The sequence below is a fragment of the Phyllobates terribilis genome, unplaced genomic scaffold (genome assembly GCF_046119375.1).
Source record: "Phyllobates terribilis strain yellow unplaced genomic scaffold, ASM4611937v1 Scaffold_1__5_contigs__length_1240528914, whole genome shotgun sequence".
NCBI classification, from domain to species: domain Eukaryota; kingdom Metazoa; phylum Chordata; class Amphibia; order Anura; family Dendrobatidae; genus Phyllobates; species Phyllobates terribilis.
Genome location: NW_027362761.1, coordinates 759,893,504 through 759,909,719, shown reverse-complemented (window position 1 = coordinate 759,909,719; position 16,216 = coordinate 759,893,504). Strand labels below are relative to the sequence as shown.

Sequence of the window (16,216 nt, the reverse complement as noted above, 5' to 3'; positions counted from 1 at the left end):
ATTGGAACGCATGGATTCCGCATCACTGTATATGTAGATGCGCATTCCATGCATTTCAATGTGCGGATGGTACCCGGGTCTAGAGGAGAGGAGACTCGTGACTGGTCACGCGGCTGCTGATGTCGGCAGGTCCTTTCAGTGTACCATGAGCTGCCGGCAAGCAGACACAAACACCGCGGGCCATCAGAAGGTAAATATATATATTTATATTTAATTTTTATTTAACATTCTTTCGGTCACACTATAAATCCATGCATGGATTTATTTAGTGTGACCCAAGTTGTCACGCTCTTTCCAAGTGATGCTAAAAGCGCTTATCAACGCAGAAATGCATGTGAAGAACGCTTCACATCAGCTTGTCCCTGGCAGGAAAAACGCATGTACAATTCCACCAATCTCCCTGATCCCGTTAGTTCTAAGGAAGATTTGGTCGGACCAAGCCGAAGTGATCCTGATTGCACACTTTTGGCCCAAAAGGACATGTTTCTCCTGGTTAAGACAAATGGCAGTGGGGGATCCATGGGTTCTCCTGGAAATTCTGGATCTACTATCCCAGGGTCCAGTGGTTTGCCCAGGGATAGAGCATTTCCTTCTGATGGCATGGCATTTGAGCGTTTGCTCTTGGCGTCAAAGGGTGTTTTATTTTTTTTATTTTTTTTTTCAATCTAGTTTCTACCCTTATAGGGTGTAGGAAGAAGGTAACAACTAAGATTCATGCAAGGGTCTGGAAGTTGTGTTTTTTTAATAAATTTTCCAAGATAAATCCCTTTGTAAGTAACTCCGTACCTTGGGCTAAGATCTTAGAATTCTTACAGAAAGGACTGGAGTTGGGTCTGTGCGTTAATACCCTTAAAGTACAGATATCAGCCTTGGGTGTCTTGTTTGACAAAATTGACCACCCATGGGTAGTGAGGTTCATAAGGCAGGTCTAGACCAGTGGCTCTCTCAGGTTCCACTATGGGACCTTAATCTAGCCTTTAGACACCCTAACTAGATCCCCAGTTGAGCCTTTAGCGGATATACAACCTATAAAACAATTACTGATGGCCCTCACTTCAGCTAGAAGGATGGGTGAATTACAAACTCTTATTAGTCAGCCCACCGTTCACCAATATTCTCTCTGGTGGTCATTAGATCAGACAGACATCCAGAAGGTGTTTAATACAATACTTGAAAAACATGTCTGTCAGAAAACTGCTTCTTTGTTCCTTTTTCAGGGTCCAAACAAAGGCCAGGCGGCGTCTGTTATTCAGGTGGACACCTCCGCTCCTGAAAATTTGAAAGCCCACTCTACAAGAGCAGTACCTACCTCATGAGCAGAAAGGGCCAATGCCTCTCTTGATCAAATTTGTAGAACAGCAACTTGGTCTTCATCATCCATGCTTTTTTAAGCGCGATCTATTAGATTTGGGTGCTTCTGATCTTTCCTTAGCTAGAAAGATTCTTCAAGCGGTGGTCCCTCCCTAAGGTTTTTTGTCATCTCTCATTTGGTGCTGTTGTGGGGATGGGGAAAAATGATGATTTCTTACCAGTAACTTTAAAACACTTTTCTTTTGTCATTTATTACACCACTTACAGGTTCTGCTTAGAAATAGGAGAAAGCCACTATTGCTAACTTATGACATGTATCCTGCTCAGGACCTATTCATGATACTTATACGTGCCCAATGGCTTTATGTACTTTCGAGGCCTTTTTTCCCAGTTTATGGTAGCAAGAGCTTCTCTTTAAATCCCCCTCCATGCACATTAGATGGCTGTCCGCCAAAGCTCTTTTGGCCTACAGCTATCTCCCCAGGGAAATACTCAACTGAGCGCTCTTGTTTTCTAGGACTGCTACTACTAGAGTCCTTATGTTTATCAACATCTGTTGGGGAAGAGTCTAAAGGCCCCCCATTCTGTGTGTGTAAACTTTTAGTGTTTGGCTTGTGCCATTTGAAAAGACTTTAGTTTCTTTTGAGACTCTGAATAATGGCTCTGAAAACTTAATATGGTAGACAAAGTGATATCTAAGGGGTAACCTTTCTCATTGCAGAGAGCGACATGTTAAGCATGTCACGGTGAGGAGACTCTTAAAGCTGCAATGCTCCTCTGGGGAAATATGCAAATTCTCTTCAGAGAGGAAGAGAACCAGAACTTTAGTGCTACCTACAGGAAGTAGCAATTCTAAAAGTTGCCCCTTAGATACCTGTCTGACGACTCTCACCCAGCCAAACCAGAACTCACACTTTGCACTGACAAGGAGCAGTACCCTGAAACAGTGTCTGCAAATTGAGTTTCTGGTTCTGGCTTATATCACAAGTCATGTGATAAGGCTTGTTAAAGGGTCACTAGTGCAACCTACAGGAAGTAGCAATCCTAAAAGTCAATAGAGTTCTGGTCCTCTTCCTCTCTGAAGAGACAATTTGCATATTCAAAGTGAATGATGCCTCAGGTTCCTGGACTTTATTTTCTTAGTCTATACCCTTCTGTTTTGAATTTACCTCTTTAACTATCTTTATCTCATCAAAACACCCATCAGAAAGGTCTTCGTGGCATCCCATACCACATTAATTGGCGCCAAACTCCAATTTATAGCAAAAATTGCTCCAATATCCCTCTAATGTGATTATTATCTATAATTTTCAGCCAGAACGGATTTAGCTTCCAACCTTGTAAAAATCTAGCCCTTTATCAGGTCTGCTTTCATCTTGAACTACAAGAGAGTTAAAGATCTAGGGGAATATTTAATATAAGTGAGCACTGGTATAAGGGTTGCATTATAATAGGTCAATTCTGGAGAGGGAGTGATGGGTTCATGAGATGCAGGAGTAAACCTTTTTTGAGTTGGGAAACGTCTCCCTAAAGATGTGACCCAAGCCAGTCTCCGCTAGAAGACTGACAAATGGGGAGATGGAGTCCTCGTTTCCAGGAAATCTGTCCCTAGATGGGTTTCAAATATTATTGAAGTCGATCATGATTCCACTGGTATACAGTGATTCTTGGCGCACACTATGCCTGAAAGGTTTTATATTAAAGAAGTTGTCCACTACAATGTGTAGTGTCAGATTGATGAAAGGCTCATTTCCAAGGCTTAAAATCGAATACCTTGTCTCCAAATGTGCCTGTGAGTGGCACTATCGCTGTCTGCTCATCCCACATCTCGTGACCCCAGCTGCAGCTGCCTCTGATGTTCAGTGAGGTCACATCAACTTCTGGAATTGGAAGCTGACCCGGCGTCACTGAGGTGGGACCCAGTCTCCCTGAGTGACCTGTCTGTGGGCAGAGTTTCACCGCACGTCAGTGCAGCGTCGCGCGCTCTCCTGCACGGCTTTCATTAACAGAGCGCTGCAGGCCCGCGTGATGTTGGGATGTCAAAAGACAAATGCCATAGCTTTGAGTTTATCATACACAAGCCACATTGGGGGAATGCATTATTTTCATGGATGAATGGTCTCAAACTAGAACCAATTCCGCAAAACTAATGGAATTTTTGAATTCAGCACCCTCAAAATACTCTAAATCCATTCAAAAAACCTTGGCACCGGAGGTTTTTTTTTTTTCCCATTTGTAGATCTGTTATTAAAGGGATATCTAGCCAATTCGCTAGATTCATTATCATTTTCCGGAGTGGAACATTCGAATAAGGAGGGGGAACATTTACTATGAAAATGGCACATTCAAAATGGGAGATTAAACGAGCACCTATAAACCTCCCCTCATCCCTGAAATCTGTACATTTAAAGGGAATGCTTTTATGCACTATAAAACTAACACATCTGGAGTAATTGGTATGCAGAGTGCAAGCTGAACCCCCATCTAGGACCTATGCATCAAACCAACAAAATCTCATGTAACCATATTGCTTGATTGACCTTTTTTTACATATTCAAAAATTGCATGCCTTTTTTTTTTTTAATTATCCTTCAGACCTCTTAACTTTTACCCCCAATTTACACAAAGATGATGAGCAGCCCAAACACAATTGTATTGTTCAGAATTTTAACTTTCCAAGCACTCCACAGATTAGCAGGTTTGCATATCAGATGGGCCATACTCACCCATCCACCTTTTTATTTGACATTAAAACTACTCAAAACCATTCAGTGCATGCTGTAGCAATGAGGAAAATGTCTGTCTACATATGGACTCCATGTCGCACCTCGGCACCTGCTGCATTAAAGGGAATCTGTCACACAACCCCCCCCGCAGCCAAACTGGGCCAGAGGGAAACAAAGCACGCTCCATTAGAGTGGCGCTTTGCGCATGCACGGGAGGGGAGGCAGAGCAGGGCACGTCACAGGGCCGGTCATGTGCAGGGGAGGAGGGGAATATGGTAATTTAGCACAGAGGTGGCAATTTAGGGGAATAGTAAGCAGATAGGAGGGTTTGCTTGGTGTCCCCCGGATGCCAAACCTCTGGAAAACGGACTTTATAAAACCAGATTTCTCTGCATTCAGACCTCTGCTTATGGGCCATACAGGTAAGTATAGATTTACTTTGGTATCACCTGTATGGCCAAAGTAGAGGTCTGATATCGCCCAGGGGGGTGCCACATTCCCTTTAAAAGCCAGATCAGATATCTTGCGCATAAACTGAGTTAAACAAATCACATAATGAATAGAAAGCTCCACATTAAACCAGTCAGGAGAAAGTTAGACATGTATGTTAAAACACTCAATGATCAAACCACAGAGCCAGTATTGCCCACAGTGGCTTGAGGATCATTCGTTCACATTGCCTCATGTTGAATCTGGCGTTCAGGAGCATCCAGCCATCTCAAAGCATCCATTGGGGATTCAAAAAAAAAAAAGTAGAACCGAGGGCAATTGTTCTGTTTCGCTGGGTAGATCATAGAGTATTGCACTCAGCACCCTCAACCTACTATTGATGTCCATGAATAGGGATCTTTTGTGCTGGACCTCCACAAAAAAGGATATCTTCTGTCCTCCAAGCAAAATGTCCTGCTTTTCTCTGGCTTTCCTCAGGATGATGTCCCAGTCCTTTTTATAGTGTGAAATCTCGATCAGAGTGGGTCCAGGAGGTCTACCCACTGGGCCAGGTCTCGTGGGGACTCTGAAGGCCCTTTCAACAGCAAACAAAGGAGTAAGGGCTCTTAAAAAAAAAATCTGGTCTCCCTTCCATCTTCTCGGTGACTCCCACTAGCCTTATTGCACCTCTGGCGATTTTCAAGATCCTCAACTTTGTCCAGTAAGGTGATGGTTGAATATGGCTCGGAATGTCTATATGGAGGGAGAGCATTCACCAACTCGCTGACTTCGCACCACAGTGGAGGGGAATGTTCTGCCACTTTTTGTACATCATGCCGAACTATCGATAGTCTCTTGGACTTGGCCTGTTAGCCTAGCCAGTGTGGCATTGCATTTATCAACAGTGTTTAGAACATCCAATCTGAGTCCTCCAGGGGATTTTCACCAGGGACAGTTCTTAAGGGTTAACGATGCAGTATTGTGCCCCTTGGTAGCAGATGTTCTAGCTTGAGGGACTTCCTCTCCTCCCTCCTCTTCCAGTCCTAGTGCTGCAAACCGGGACCTTTTTTTTTTTATTTTTTTTGGAGGAATCTCCCTGCTTTGTCTGTCACTGACCTCTGGACCTGTGGGGTACCGCTCTGAGCATATTGCTCCAGTCTGGCAGCAGCTTCTCCTTCAACATCATGGTCTCTTGCCACAGGACTTGTGGGCGCCATCTTGGATTTCTGAGGACTCCACATCCTACACTCTGCAGATCTTCGTGCTTGTCATTTCACTGTTGCCTCCTGATATCTTCAGGCATCGGGTAGGTAGCTTTCTGTGCCCCAAGATGGAGTTTGCCAGCTGAATACAGCGGGTGCTCTCTGGAGTCATTTACTCACTGCATGCCTGCTAGGTCATGCCCCCTTGTTTGTCCAGTTAAATTTTTTTCCCTATCTTAGGTAACATTCTGTATGTCATCTGGCGCTCTTCTTATCTACCAGTCTCAAATGGCCTCATTATACTCCAACTCTCTTCTGTGAGCGTTTGGTGGCACTCAGGGTTTACAATTTTGTTGGATCAAGCTGGCTTTCCACAAGGCGCATCATACTAAAGGTATGGCTCCTATCTTCCATGTCTCTCCATCAAAGCTGTGAGGGCCTCTTTGGCGTAAGGCTGCTACCTTCTCTCCATACATTTTTTCTGTTTCTAAATCTTTATAGGGTGGACCATTTACAACAGACTCGTCTGAGTCTCTTGCAGCAACCCTGTATTACAGATGGTTGTATCTTCTGTTCATTACCCTGGGGGCTGTTTTTGGACTTCTCATTGCTTTGTGTTCCCACAAAGATTTGTGCAAGCACGGTATTTTAGATGTGGCTAACAAAATCCTGTGTTTTGTTTTTTTTCTTCCCCTGGAAACATTGTACCCAATGTAGACACCATGTTGGTTATTTGGTTATGTAACGTCAAGTGGACTAGATCTATTCTGTAGAGTCTATGAAGTGGTATTCAATGTGTGGGGTAAAAAAAATTCTAACTTTTTTTTTTTTCTTTCTGTATTGCAGACTTTGGCCCTCATTGTAGTGGGCATTGGGGCATTATTTTCTCTATTATTCCACATTGGAACTAAGGAGAATTCACATTTTCAACGCCTTCCAGAAACAGATGATGAAAATGGAGATCATCACAAGACACTTTCCAGCTCACCTGAGCCGTTGCTTCTGTGGAAACACTGGCTTTTAGAACCTTCTTTCTATCAGGTAAATTGTCTGAAGTGTGATTTTATATGCATGTAGTGGTGGCAGTGACCATGTATTTATGAAGGGTTTTATTCCATCTTCATTTCACCCAACTTGTTTTCAGGTGGCTCTTTTATACATGTGCACTCGGCTCATAGTAAATTTGTCACAAACGTATATAGCGGTCTACTTGACCTATTCCTTGCATCTTCCAAAGGTAAGATCTTTTTCAAATTTATTATCCTGCTCCTTTAGAGTAAGATCTCTTCAAAGTTCTTGAGCATTTTCCAAAGATTCTAACGGCTTGTAGAGAAAGTCATCATGTAGTTTGTCCTTGCATGTCATCGAACGGGCTGCTCAGCTCATCTGTGGAACAAAAACGTACAATTTTCCAAACGTTTACATTAAATGTATAACTGAAACTAGTATGTAAGGTTTCCTGTGAATGGCTTTTAATCTTGAATTTTGATTTGTATATAGGAAGCTGTCAACTTCTCCCTGTCTTTTTTAACCTGCATATATCCTCCCTGAAATCTGTGGACAGCAGAAATCATTTTATTCCAGTTAGCATGTTACTAGTAATTTACTAATGAGTATGCACATATCCACAAAAAAACTACATACTGTCAGGCTGACACTTTATTACATATTTTATACTAAAGGTACTTGTTCTAAACTGATCCAATGTGTTTTCATACGCATGTTCCAGGGTTTGTTTCCATTACCTTGCATAAAAGCCCGCTTAAGTGAAGTTTTCTGAAATACCCTTACAATGCACAAAGTGAAGTCTTTGGCATGTAACAATATTCCTGACTCTACAGAGCTCCCACCCAAAAATGAATAGAAATGTTTTTTGTTTCTGTTCTGTCACTTAGTAGGGGAACTAGCAGAGACAGAAAATAAAGGTGATCTGCCGTGAGGTGTATGCAGTCTCATCTGAGGGAATTATACAGTAGACATCAGGCACCCTGATTCTAAAGCTGGGCTAATTTTTGAAAATTTTTGAAGGCTATCTGAACATCGTAACTAGCAGGTGGCTACACAGTAAACGGTTTTGTATAAACCAGAATCGGGGCCTCAGTCCCTATATATTTTGACATTTACATTCCACCTCTTCCTGCAAAACCTCATAATGTATGTTAAAACCAGGGCTGTGGAGTCGGTAAGCCAAACCTCCGACTCCTCAATTTCCCTGACACTGACGCAGACTACCTCATACATGGCTCATGTTTAAGTGATAAATTTACTGTAGTAAAATGGTAACATCAGGCTTTTAATCATTATTATGATACAATAATCAAGCAATTTATATAGCTCCTAAATGTATTAAATGTTCTAAGAGGGAAAACAAACTAAAACATCAAGCATACAGAGACCACATATACTAGACTATTGACTTATGCACAGATTATTGAAAGTTTAGATATGCTTTAAGTACTTACCTTTAATCATGCTTTCCTGTTCACTCCAGCAGTTCTGAGGTGTGTGTGTGTGTGTGTGTGTGTGTGTGTGTGGTTTTTTCCCCCCTTATCTGTAGAGGAGCTTCACTACTTATGTACATAAACTGCAGCACAGACTTGTCTCAGCTAAAAGTCTAGACCCTTTGATCAGGAATAGATCAGACATTTATAGGACACTTCAGAACTTTCCCAAATTCTTATGAAAAAATATTCCCCACAAACTGCACTGAACTACTGTACCCGATTTATTATATAGTTTAGGAGTCGGTCCATTTTATACCGACTTCACAGCCCTGGTTAAAACGGCAGGTGATTTATTGCAATCTGACACAATTGCATCAGATGGTTCAGGAGTTGTGCCCATGCCACCTACAGCAGGGGCCAGCTATTCACAGGCAGACTGCTGCTACAAGTGCTGAGCCAGGACAAAGTTCCAATCTTGGCACTTGGACCCCTCATATGTCAGAGTAGTTACTTTGACATTTTGAGAAATCTGAACAAGGGAGATGGCGCTCCTTTGTCAGACCATAGGCTTCCTATTCTGCCGTTTCCCTCAGCCAATCAGATCTTGCCAACTGTCAGTTCAAAAATGGAAGTACTATAGTACATGTCATGATGATCAAATTCCCTTGTGGGATCAGTAAGTATTGTATTAATAGGCTTTCCTCCAAAAAAAATAAGTGCTTTTCAAAAAAAAAGTGACAAAAAAAGAAACTCGTCCTGCAAAAACAAGCCCTTGCACGGCTCCATATTCAGTGTCGTGCCAAGTGTGTATTGTACAAAACAGACTAAAATTATATCTCAATATTGTTACTAACCAACAGAATAAAGCCAATACTTTGTGTAGTTCGGCAAGCCGCCTACAATTTAAAACTCTAAAAGAAAACTGGCTGAAGTGTTTAGTTCGTTCCCATAGAGTTAATATGTTAATTTTATATGTACTCCAAAATGATGCCACTGACAAATACAACTCATCCCAGAGAGGGGGAAAAAAAATCCCTCCTAGAACGATCACCCATGAAGATATGGCTCCTGGGACATAACAAATATCTCACAGGCCAAAACTGACTGTAATGCCAAAGGGTTAAAGTAGAGTATCCAGAGCTTCTAGAATTTGTTTTATGTAAATCACTGAATAGGGGGCCAACACTGGCTATGGGAAATACTTATTGAAAAGTGCTCCCTTTAAAGAAGCATGGCCTTCTAAGTTTTTACCCTCTTAATATATTGCACTCATCATATTATACAGCATTGCGTACTTACAATTGCTCATTTTGCCTTTCTACCCAGCTAATTCTTCTCTGCTCTGTGTAGAAACAGGAAGTCTCTTGTTCCTGCATCTTTCATCCCCCTGCCAGGCACTTTTACAGTGACTCATGACTCGTACAGGGAAAATTAACCTTCTGTTTCTACATGGAGCTTAGAAGGATTCAGCTAGTCAGTTTTTAACCCCCTTTTAAAGCCTGGGGCGTATTAGTGCCATCACCCCCGGTTCAGTGAGGGCTCCGGCTCTGAACCGGGCACATGTCGCCTGATTCTTACAGCTGACATGTGCCCGCAACACCCGCGGCTGGAATCGCGATCCACCCGTGGCTGTTAACCAGTTACATGCCGCTGTCAATCTGACAGCGGCATTTAACAGCGCTGTTCCGGAAGGGCTGCCTTGGCCTCGCCCATCAGTGACCCTGTCACGTGATCGTGTCTGCAGCAGACCCCTGTGGTTATGTCTCACTAGCTATGAGCGCCACCTAGTGGTCAGCGCTCTTGGCACGAGCATTTCTCCTGCATACAGGCGATCTGTTCATCGCCTGTATGCAGTAGAAACGATCAGGAAACTGCAGCTTCTAGTCTACTATGGAGACTATTGAAGCATGCAGAAAGTGTGTGTGTGTGTGGGGGGGGGGGGGGGGTTTAAAATATATATAAAAAAAAAATGTTTAAATCCCCCCCCCCCCCCCTTTCGCCCCATTCAAAATAAAATAATAAAAAAAAAATTCCCACATACACATTTGGTATCGCCGCGTTCAGAATTGCCCAATTAATCCGATCGGTAAACGGCGTAACGAGAAAATTCTAAACGACAATTACGTGTTGTGTATGTGTGTTTTTTTTTGTTTTTTTTGTCGTTGCAACATAAGGCAATAACGGGCGGTCGAAACATCGGATTTATCCCAAAATGACATCAATAAAAACGTCAGCTCGGCACGCAAAACATAAGCCCTCACCCGGCCCCAGATCACGAAAGATGGAGACGCTACGGGTCTCGGAAAATGGCTCCCCTTTTTGTTAAAAAAAAGTTTTGGATTTCTTTTTCACCACTTAAATAAATAACCTATACATATTTTTGTTGTCTACGAACTCGTAATGACCTGGAGAATAATAATGGCAGGCCACTTTTGGCATTCATTGAACATGGTAAAATAAAAAACAAAACTGGAATTGCATTATTTTTTTATTTTTTTTGCAACTTCACCGCACTTGGATTTTGTCTTCCAGTACATGATATGGTAAAACCAGTGATGGCGTTTTAAAAGTACAACTAGTCCTGCAAAAAATAAGCCCTCACTTGGCCATATTGACCAAAACAATAAAAAGGCTATGGCTCTGGGAAGAAGGGGAGCTGAAAAACCCAAGGTCCTTAAGGGGTTAATCACATGATGTCATAGTCCTAACGGGAAAGGAAGACTTAGCTGGGTAGAAAGGCAAAATAAGCAATTGTAAGTACATGGTGCTATAGAATAGGATGACTGCAATATGTGAAGATAAAAACTTTGGGAGGGTTTCTTTAATAAGTTGACAACTATGTGGACTGGGGACGTGTCCCTACGCTTTGACAATGGACGTACATTTGAAAAGGGAGATACGGCAACAAATTGTCAAGTTACTACATTTTTTTTGGAGTTATAACAGGAATGGGACAACACAAAATGGCTGCTCTATATATTTTTTTTAAACCAATTTTTATTAAAATATAACAAATCATGAAGTTAGAATAGATGGAATGAAAACGTTCCTATAACTGATAAGACCTTTATCTTAAAGCTTAATACAAACACGCATAACAAATTTGATAGGGTCAGGATAGAAATAAACCGGTTTTCTTTTTTAGGCATTCCCTCCTCAGACACTTGCAGTGAAAGATGGCTGCACATCTCTCAACTTACAACAAGTCGGGGCCCTGTTCTTGAAATTGGTTCCCTTGCTGCCAGAAATATCCGAGAGTGAAAGCGTTTTGTGGGCATAGCCAAAATGTGGCAAATGGGTTTTGCTTTGAAGTACTGATGGTAGCAGTTCTTTCTTACATATATATTCTCTTTCATTAGAATTACATTGCTACGATTCCACTGGTCATGTATGTGAGTGGGTTTGTTTCATCATTCCTTATGAAGCCAATCAACAAATATATTGGACGCAATGTGAGTTTTTCAGTCTTATCAGAAAATAAAATTTATTTATTCTTTTTTCAGTTGCATTTTGTGAACCTATTCTTTTCCTCTCTAGATTACTTATTTTATAGGTCTCCTGGCCATTGCTGCTTTTTCTGCCTGGGTAGCACTCGATCCTGATCTCAGTGTGGCAGTGTATGGAGCTGCAGTTATTTTGGGATCTGGGTCGGCTACAATCTTGGTCACATCTCTTTCCATGACTGCTGATCTCATTGGACCCCACTCGGTAAATATATACGGTAGTTCAATGTCCGTATTCTGCAATACATATTTTATCCATTAGATGGAAATGGTGAGCTATAAAAGCGGAGCCAATGCATGAGTTGGGTCTATAGTTTGCACAACATGGACAGAATTAAAAGTGGTAATCTCAGACTTTGCTCCATACAAAGAAAAAAAAAAATACAAGCAAAGGCCTTACAGGCAAGTACAGTGGGTACAGAAAGTATTCCGACCCCCTTTAACTTTTTAATTGCAGCCATTTGGTAAATTCTATAGTTAATTTTTTTTCTCATTAATGTACACTCTGCACCCCATCTTGACTGAAAAAAAAACAAATGTAGAAATGTTTGCAAACTTATTAAAGAAACTGAAATATCACATGGTCATAAGTATTCAGACCCTTTGCTCAGACACTCATATTTAAGTCACATGCTGTCCATTTCCTTGTGATCTTCCTTGAGATGGTTCTACTCCATCATTGGCGTTCAGCGGTGTTTAATTAAACTGATAGGACTTGATTTGGAAAGGCACACACCTGTCTATATAAGACCTCACAGCTCACAGTGCATGTCAGACCAAATGAGCATCATGAGCTCAAAGGAACTGCCCAAGGAGCTCAGACAGAATTGTGGCAAGGCAGAGATCTGACCAAGGTTACAAAAGAATTTCTGCATTACTCAAGATTCCTAAGAGCACAGTGGCCTCCATAATCCTTAAATGGATTAAGTTTGGGACCACCAGAAGTCTTCCTAGACCTGGCTGTCCCGCCAAACTGAGCTATCGTAGGAGAAGAGCCTTGGTGAGAGAGGTAAAGAAGAACCCCAAAATCACTGGCTGAGCTCCAGAGATGCAGTAGGCAGATTGGAGAAAGTTCCACCAAGTCAACTGTCACTGCAGCCCTCCACCAGTTGGGCCTTTATGGCAGAGTGGCCTGACGGTAGCCTCTCCTCAGTGAAAGACCTATGAAAGCCTGCATAGTTTGATCAAAAACACACGAAGGACTCCCAGAATGAGAAATAAGATTCTCTGGTCTGAGACGAAGATAGAACTTTTTGGTGATAATTCCAAGCGGTATGTGTGGAGAAAACCAGGCACTGCTCATCACCTGCCCAGTACAATCCCAACAGTGAAACATGGCGGTGGCAGCATCATGCTATTGGGGTGTTTTTCAGATGCAGGGACAGGACGACTGGTTGCAATTGAAGGACACATGAATGTGGCCAAGTACACAGATATTCTGGATGAAAACCTCTTCCAGAGTGCTCTGGACCTCAGACTTGGCCGAAGGTTCACCTTCCAACAAGACAATGACCCTAAGCACACAGCTAAAATCACAAAGTGGCTTCAGAACAACTCTGACCATTCTTGACTGGCCCAGCCAGAACCCTGACCTAAACCCAATTGAGCATCTCTGGAAAGACCTGAAAATGGCTGTCCACCAACATTCACCATCCAACCTGACGGAACTGGAGAGGATCTGCAAGGAAGAATGGCAGAGGATCCCCAAATCCAGGTGTGAAAAACTTGTTGCATCATTCCCAAGACTACTCATGGCTGTACTAGCTCAAAGGGGGCTTCTACTCAATACTGAGCAAAGGGTCTGAATATTTGGACCATGTGATATTTCAGCTTTTCTTTTTTAATTTGCAAAAATTTCTACATTTTGTTTTTTTTTCAGTCAAGGTGGGGTGCAGAGTGTACATTAATGAGAAAAATTAGCTATAGAACTTACCAAATGGCTGCAATGAAACAAAGAGTGAAAAATTTAAAGGGGATCTGAATACTTTCCATACCCACTGTAGTTGCTAACTACCTGCCTGTATTGCCCCACGACTAGCTCTGTTTACTCAGGCAGTGACACTCCAGCTTCTTTTTTAAATCACGTCAACAGAACTCTTCCAGCCTGCTGTCAACAGGGCTTCACTACCGACATGCTGATGGGCAGCGGGGAGCAGGGTGTCAATCTGTATGACCTCTCCATGACGGAGTGGAAAAGATGCTCTGTCTCAGTGACATTGGCGACCAGAGTGGTCCATGACAGCTCTGAGCTGGCAGAGATCAGCGCCAGGCAGAACAGGCAACTACCTGCCTGGAAGTTCTTGGTCCCATACAAAAAATAAGCAAATTGCCAGATAACCCCTTTTAACTGAACTTTAAAGTCATATTTATATATCAAAAGTATGCAGATGACATGGGAAAACCATATGCACACAACAATCACATGATTTTCTCCTAGTGTTTATGGCTGTACAGGGTACTTGGAGCTATGTAAAGGGAGAAATCACTCCAACCACTGTAAAAATGCACCAAAGGTAAATTAAGAGTAGCAGTTTGCTCCTATTTTGTCTGGTGTTTCAACGATTCCCTTAGTATTCATATTTGGCTTTCCTGATACCATTTTGTAAAGCTGTAACCCAAGATAGTTAGTCAAAAAAAAATCTGACTTTTCTAATCCCAGACAAACTGCGTTTAACTGCCATAATCTTAGGGTTTTTTTTTTGTTTTTTTTTTTATATAAAGGTGGGGAGAAAAAAAAAATATGCAGGAGTCAATTTTTTTTTTCTTTCCAATTCACATTGAAGTTTGATTTCAAATATTGTTTTATCTTCAATTCCACAGCACAGCGGGGCCTTTGTGTATGGAGCAATGAGCTTTACTGACAAAGTAGCCAATGGCCTGGCTGTAGTCATTATTCAGTCTTTACACCCATGCCAGTAAGTATTTATAGATTTATCATTAAACAGACAGTAGACATGTAGTATGTGTATAGGCTGGCCAAACTCCTAGTTGGTATTGGCCCAACTCATGAAGGCTTTCACACCAGAATTCTGGCATAAAAGCTTTGAAAAGTTGCAAAATTTAGGCAAAGCTCTTGAGTGGAGTTCATATTTTGCTACTTTTGTAATTTTCATGCCAGTTTCCCAAGAAAATGTGTGGGGCAGGACGTCACAGGTTGTCTAATGCATGAGCTGTAGTCTTCCTCATCCTCACTCCAGTAACTGTAGTAAGATTTCTGCTGTAGTACACAGGCGCACACCTCATCAGATGCTCCAGAGTTTTATACTCCTCGTATTTTATTTATTTTTGGGTGCTTGATATTTCGGAGCCCAGTCTCCTTTTAAGAAAGTCATACTTTGAGATTGTACTAAGAATTACTTAACAGCCTGATGCCTTCTTTTTGTTCCCCTTAGGACGCAGTACTGTTGTCCAGCCTGTACTTCATTTTATCACTGGGTAATGGTGACCATAACCGGAGCTGTAACTCTAGTGGCTGCTTTGTCACTGAGCTCCATAATGATCTGGCCTATAAATGTTCGGTTTTGTAAGTACATGTTGTTAACTCCTTTTTTGACATTTGTACACTTGGTCTTGGTGTCCACTAATGTAGTAATCCTATTGCAGCCTGAAGTGTTGAAGTCAGTGGAGGTCCACTGGCTAATGTTTATCCTTGTTGGTCAATGTCTAGATCTAAGTTTTGGGCCTCATTCAGACATCTGTGAATCGTGGACAGTCTAGCCTTGATTTTCATGGCTAGAACACATACCCGTTAGTCTTTGGCGCTATACATCTGTCCATGAGGGTGTTTTTGTTTTTTTTTTTTTTTTTTTTTTTTTTTTTTCTTCACCATAAAATTCACTGATTACTGAATGGAGTCTTGGCAAGCTATAGTTTGTTGCTGCTTTGATATGTTGCAAATTTTATACAAGTGATAGCCAACTGAACTACCTCTTGAAGCTCATCAAGAGAATGCCAAGAGTGTGCAAAGCAGTCATCAAAGCAAAAGGTGGCTACTTTGAAGAACCTAGAATATAAGACATATTTTCAGTTGTTTCACACTTTTTTGTTAAGTATATAATTCCACATGTGTTAATTCATAGTTTTGATGCCTTCAGTGTGAATGTACAATTTTCATAGTCATGAAAATGCAGAAAAATCTTTTAATGAGAAGGTGTGTCCAAACTTTTGGTATGTATGTATTCTTTTCATATGTGGTCCTTTAAGTCAGGGTTCCCCAACTCCAGTCCTCAAGGCCCACCAACAGGTCATGTTTTCAGGATTTCCTTAGTATTGCACAGGTGATGGAATTATTGCCTGTGCAGGTGATGCAATTATCACCTGTGTAATACTAAGGAAATCCTGAAAACATGACCTGTTGGTGGGCCTTGAGGACTGGAGTTGGGGAACCCTGCTTTAAGTGACTGCTACAATGCCCACTGTCAATTGTCTGGGAGCCTATTGTGCTCTGTGACTGGGCACAATGCAGAAGCCTTTTTGCTGGCTGGGTCAAGGGCCACGTACACAATATATAGCTGCCAGACTTCTCTGCTAAGTGCTTCTGTTTTCTGAGAGCTGCTCATAGAAAATTTACCCAAGAGCAGAAGGATCAGCAGTCCAAAAAT

The 16,216-nt window shown here is 41.8% G+C and overlaps 1 protein-coding gene across 1 annotated transcript in view; it reads left to right on the top strand.

The window, feature by feature from the left end:
* Nucleotides 1-16,216, top strand: part of MFSD12 (major facilitator superfamily domain containing 12) — an 87,112-nt gene that overhangs the window by 28,568 nt on the left and 42,328 nt on the right. The window contains exons 4-9 of the mRNA XM_073655191.1: nt 6,515-6,709; nt 6,813-6,905; nt 11,472-11,564; nt 11,650-11,820; nt 14,436-14,530; nt 15,008-15,138. Coding sequence (XP_073511292.1) covers nt 6,515-6,709; nt 6,813-6,905; nt 11,472-11,564; nt 11,650-11,820; nt 14,436-14,530; nt 15,008-15,138 — 778 coding nt within the window. The remainder of the gene's footprint in view (nt 1-6,514; nt 6,710-6,812; nt 6,906-11,471; nt 11,565-11,649; nt 11,821-14,435; nt 14,531-15,007; nt 15,139-16,216) is intronic.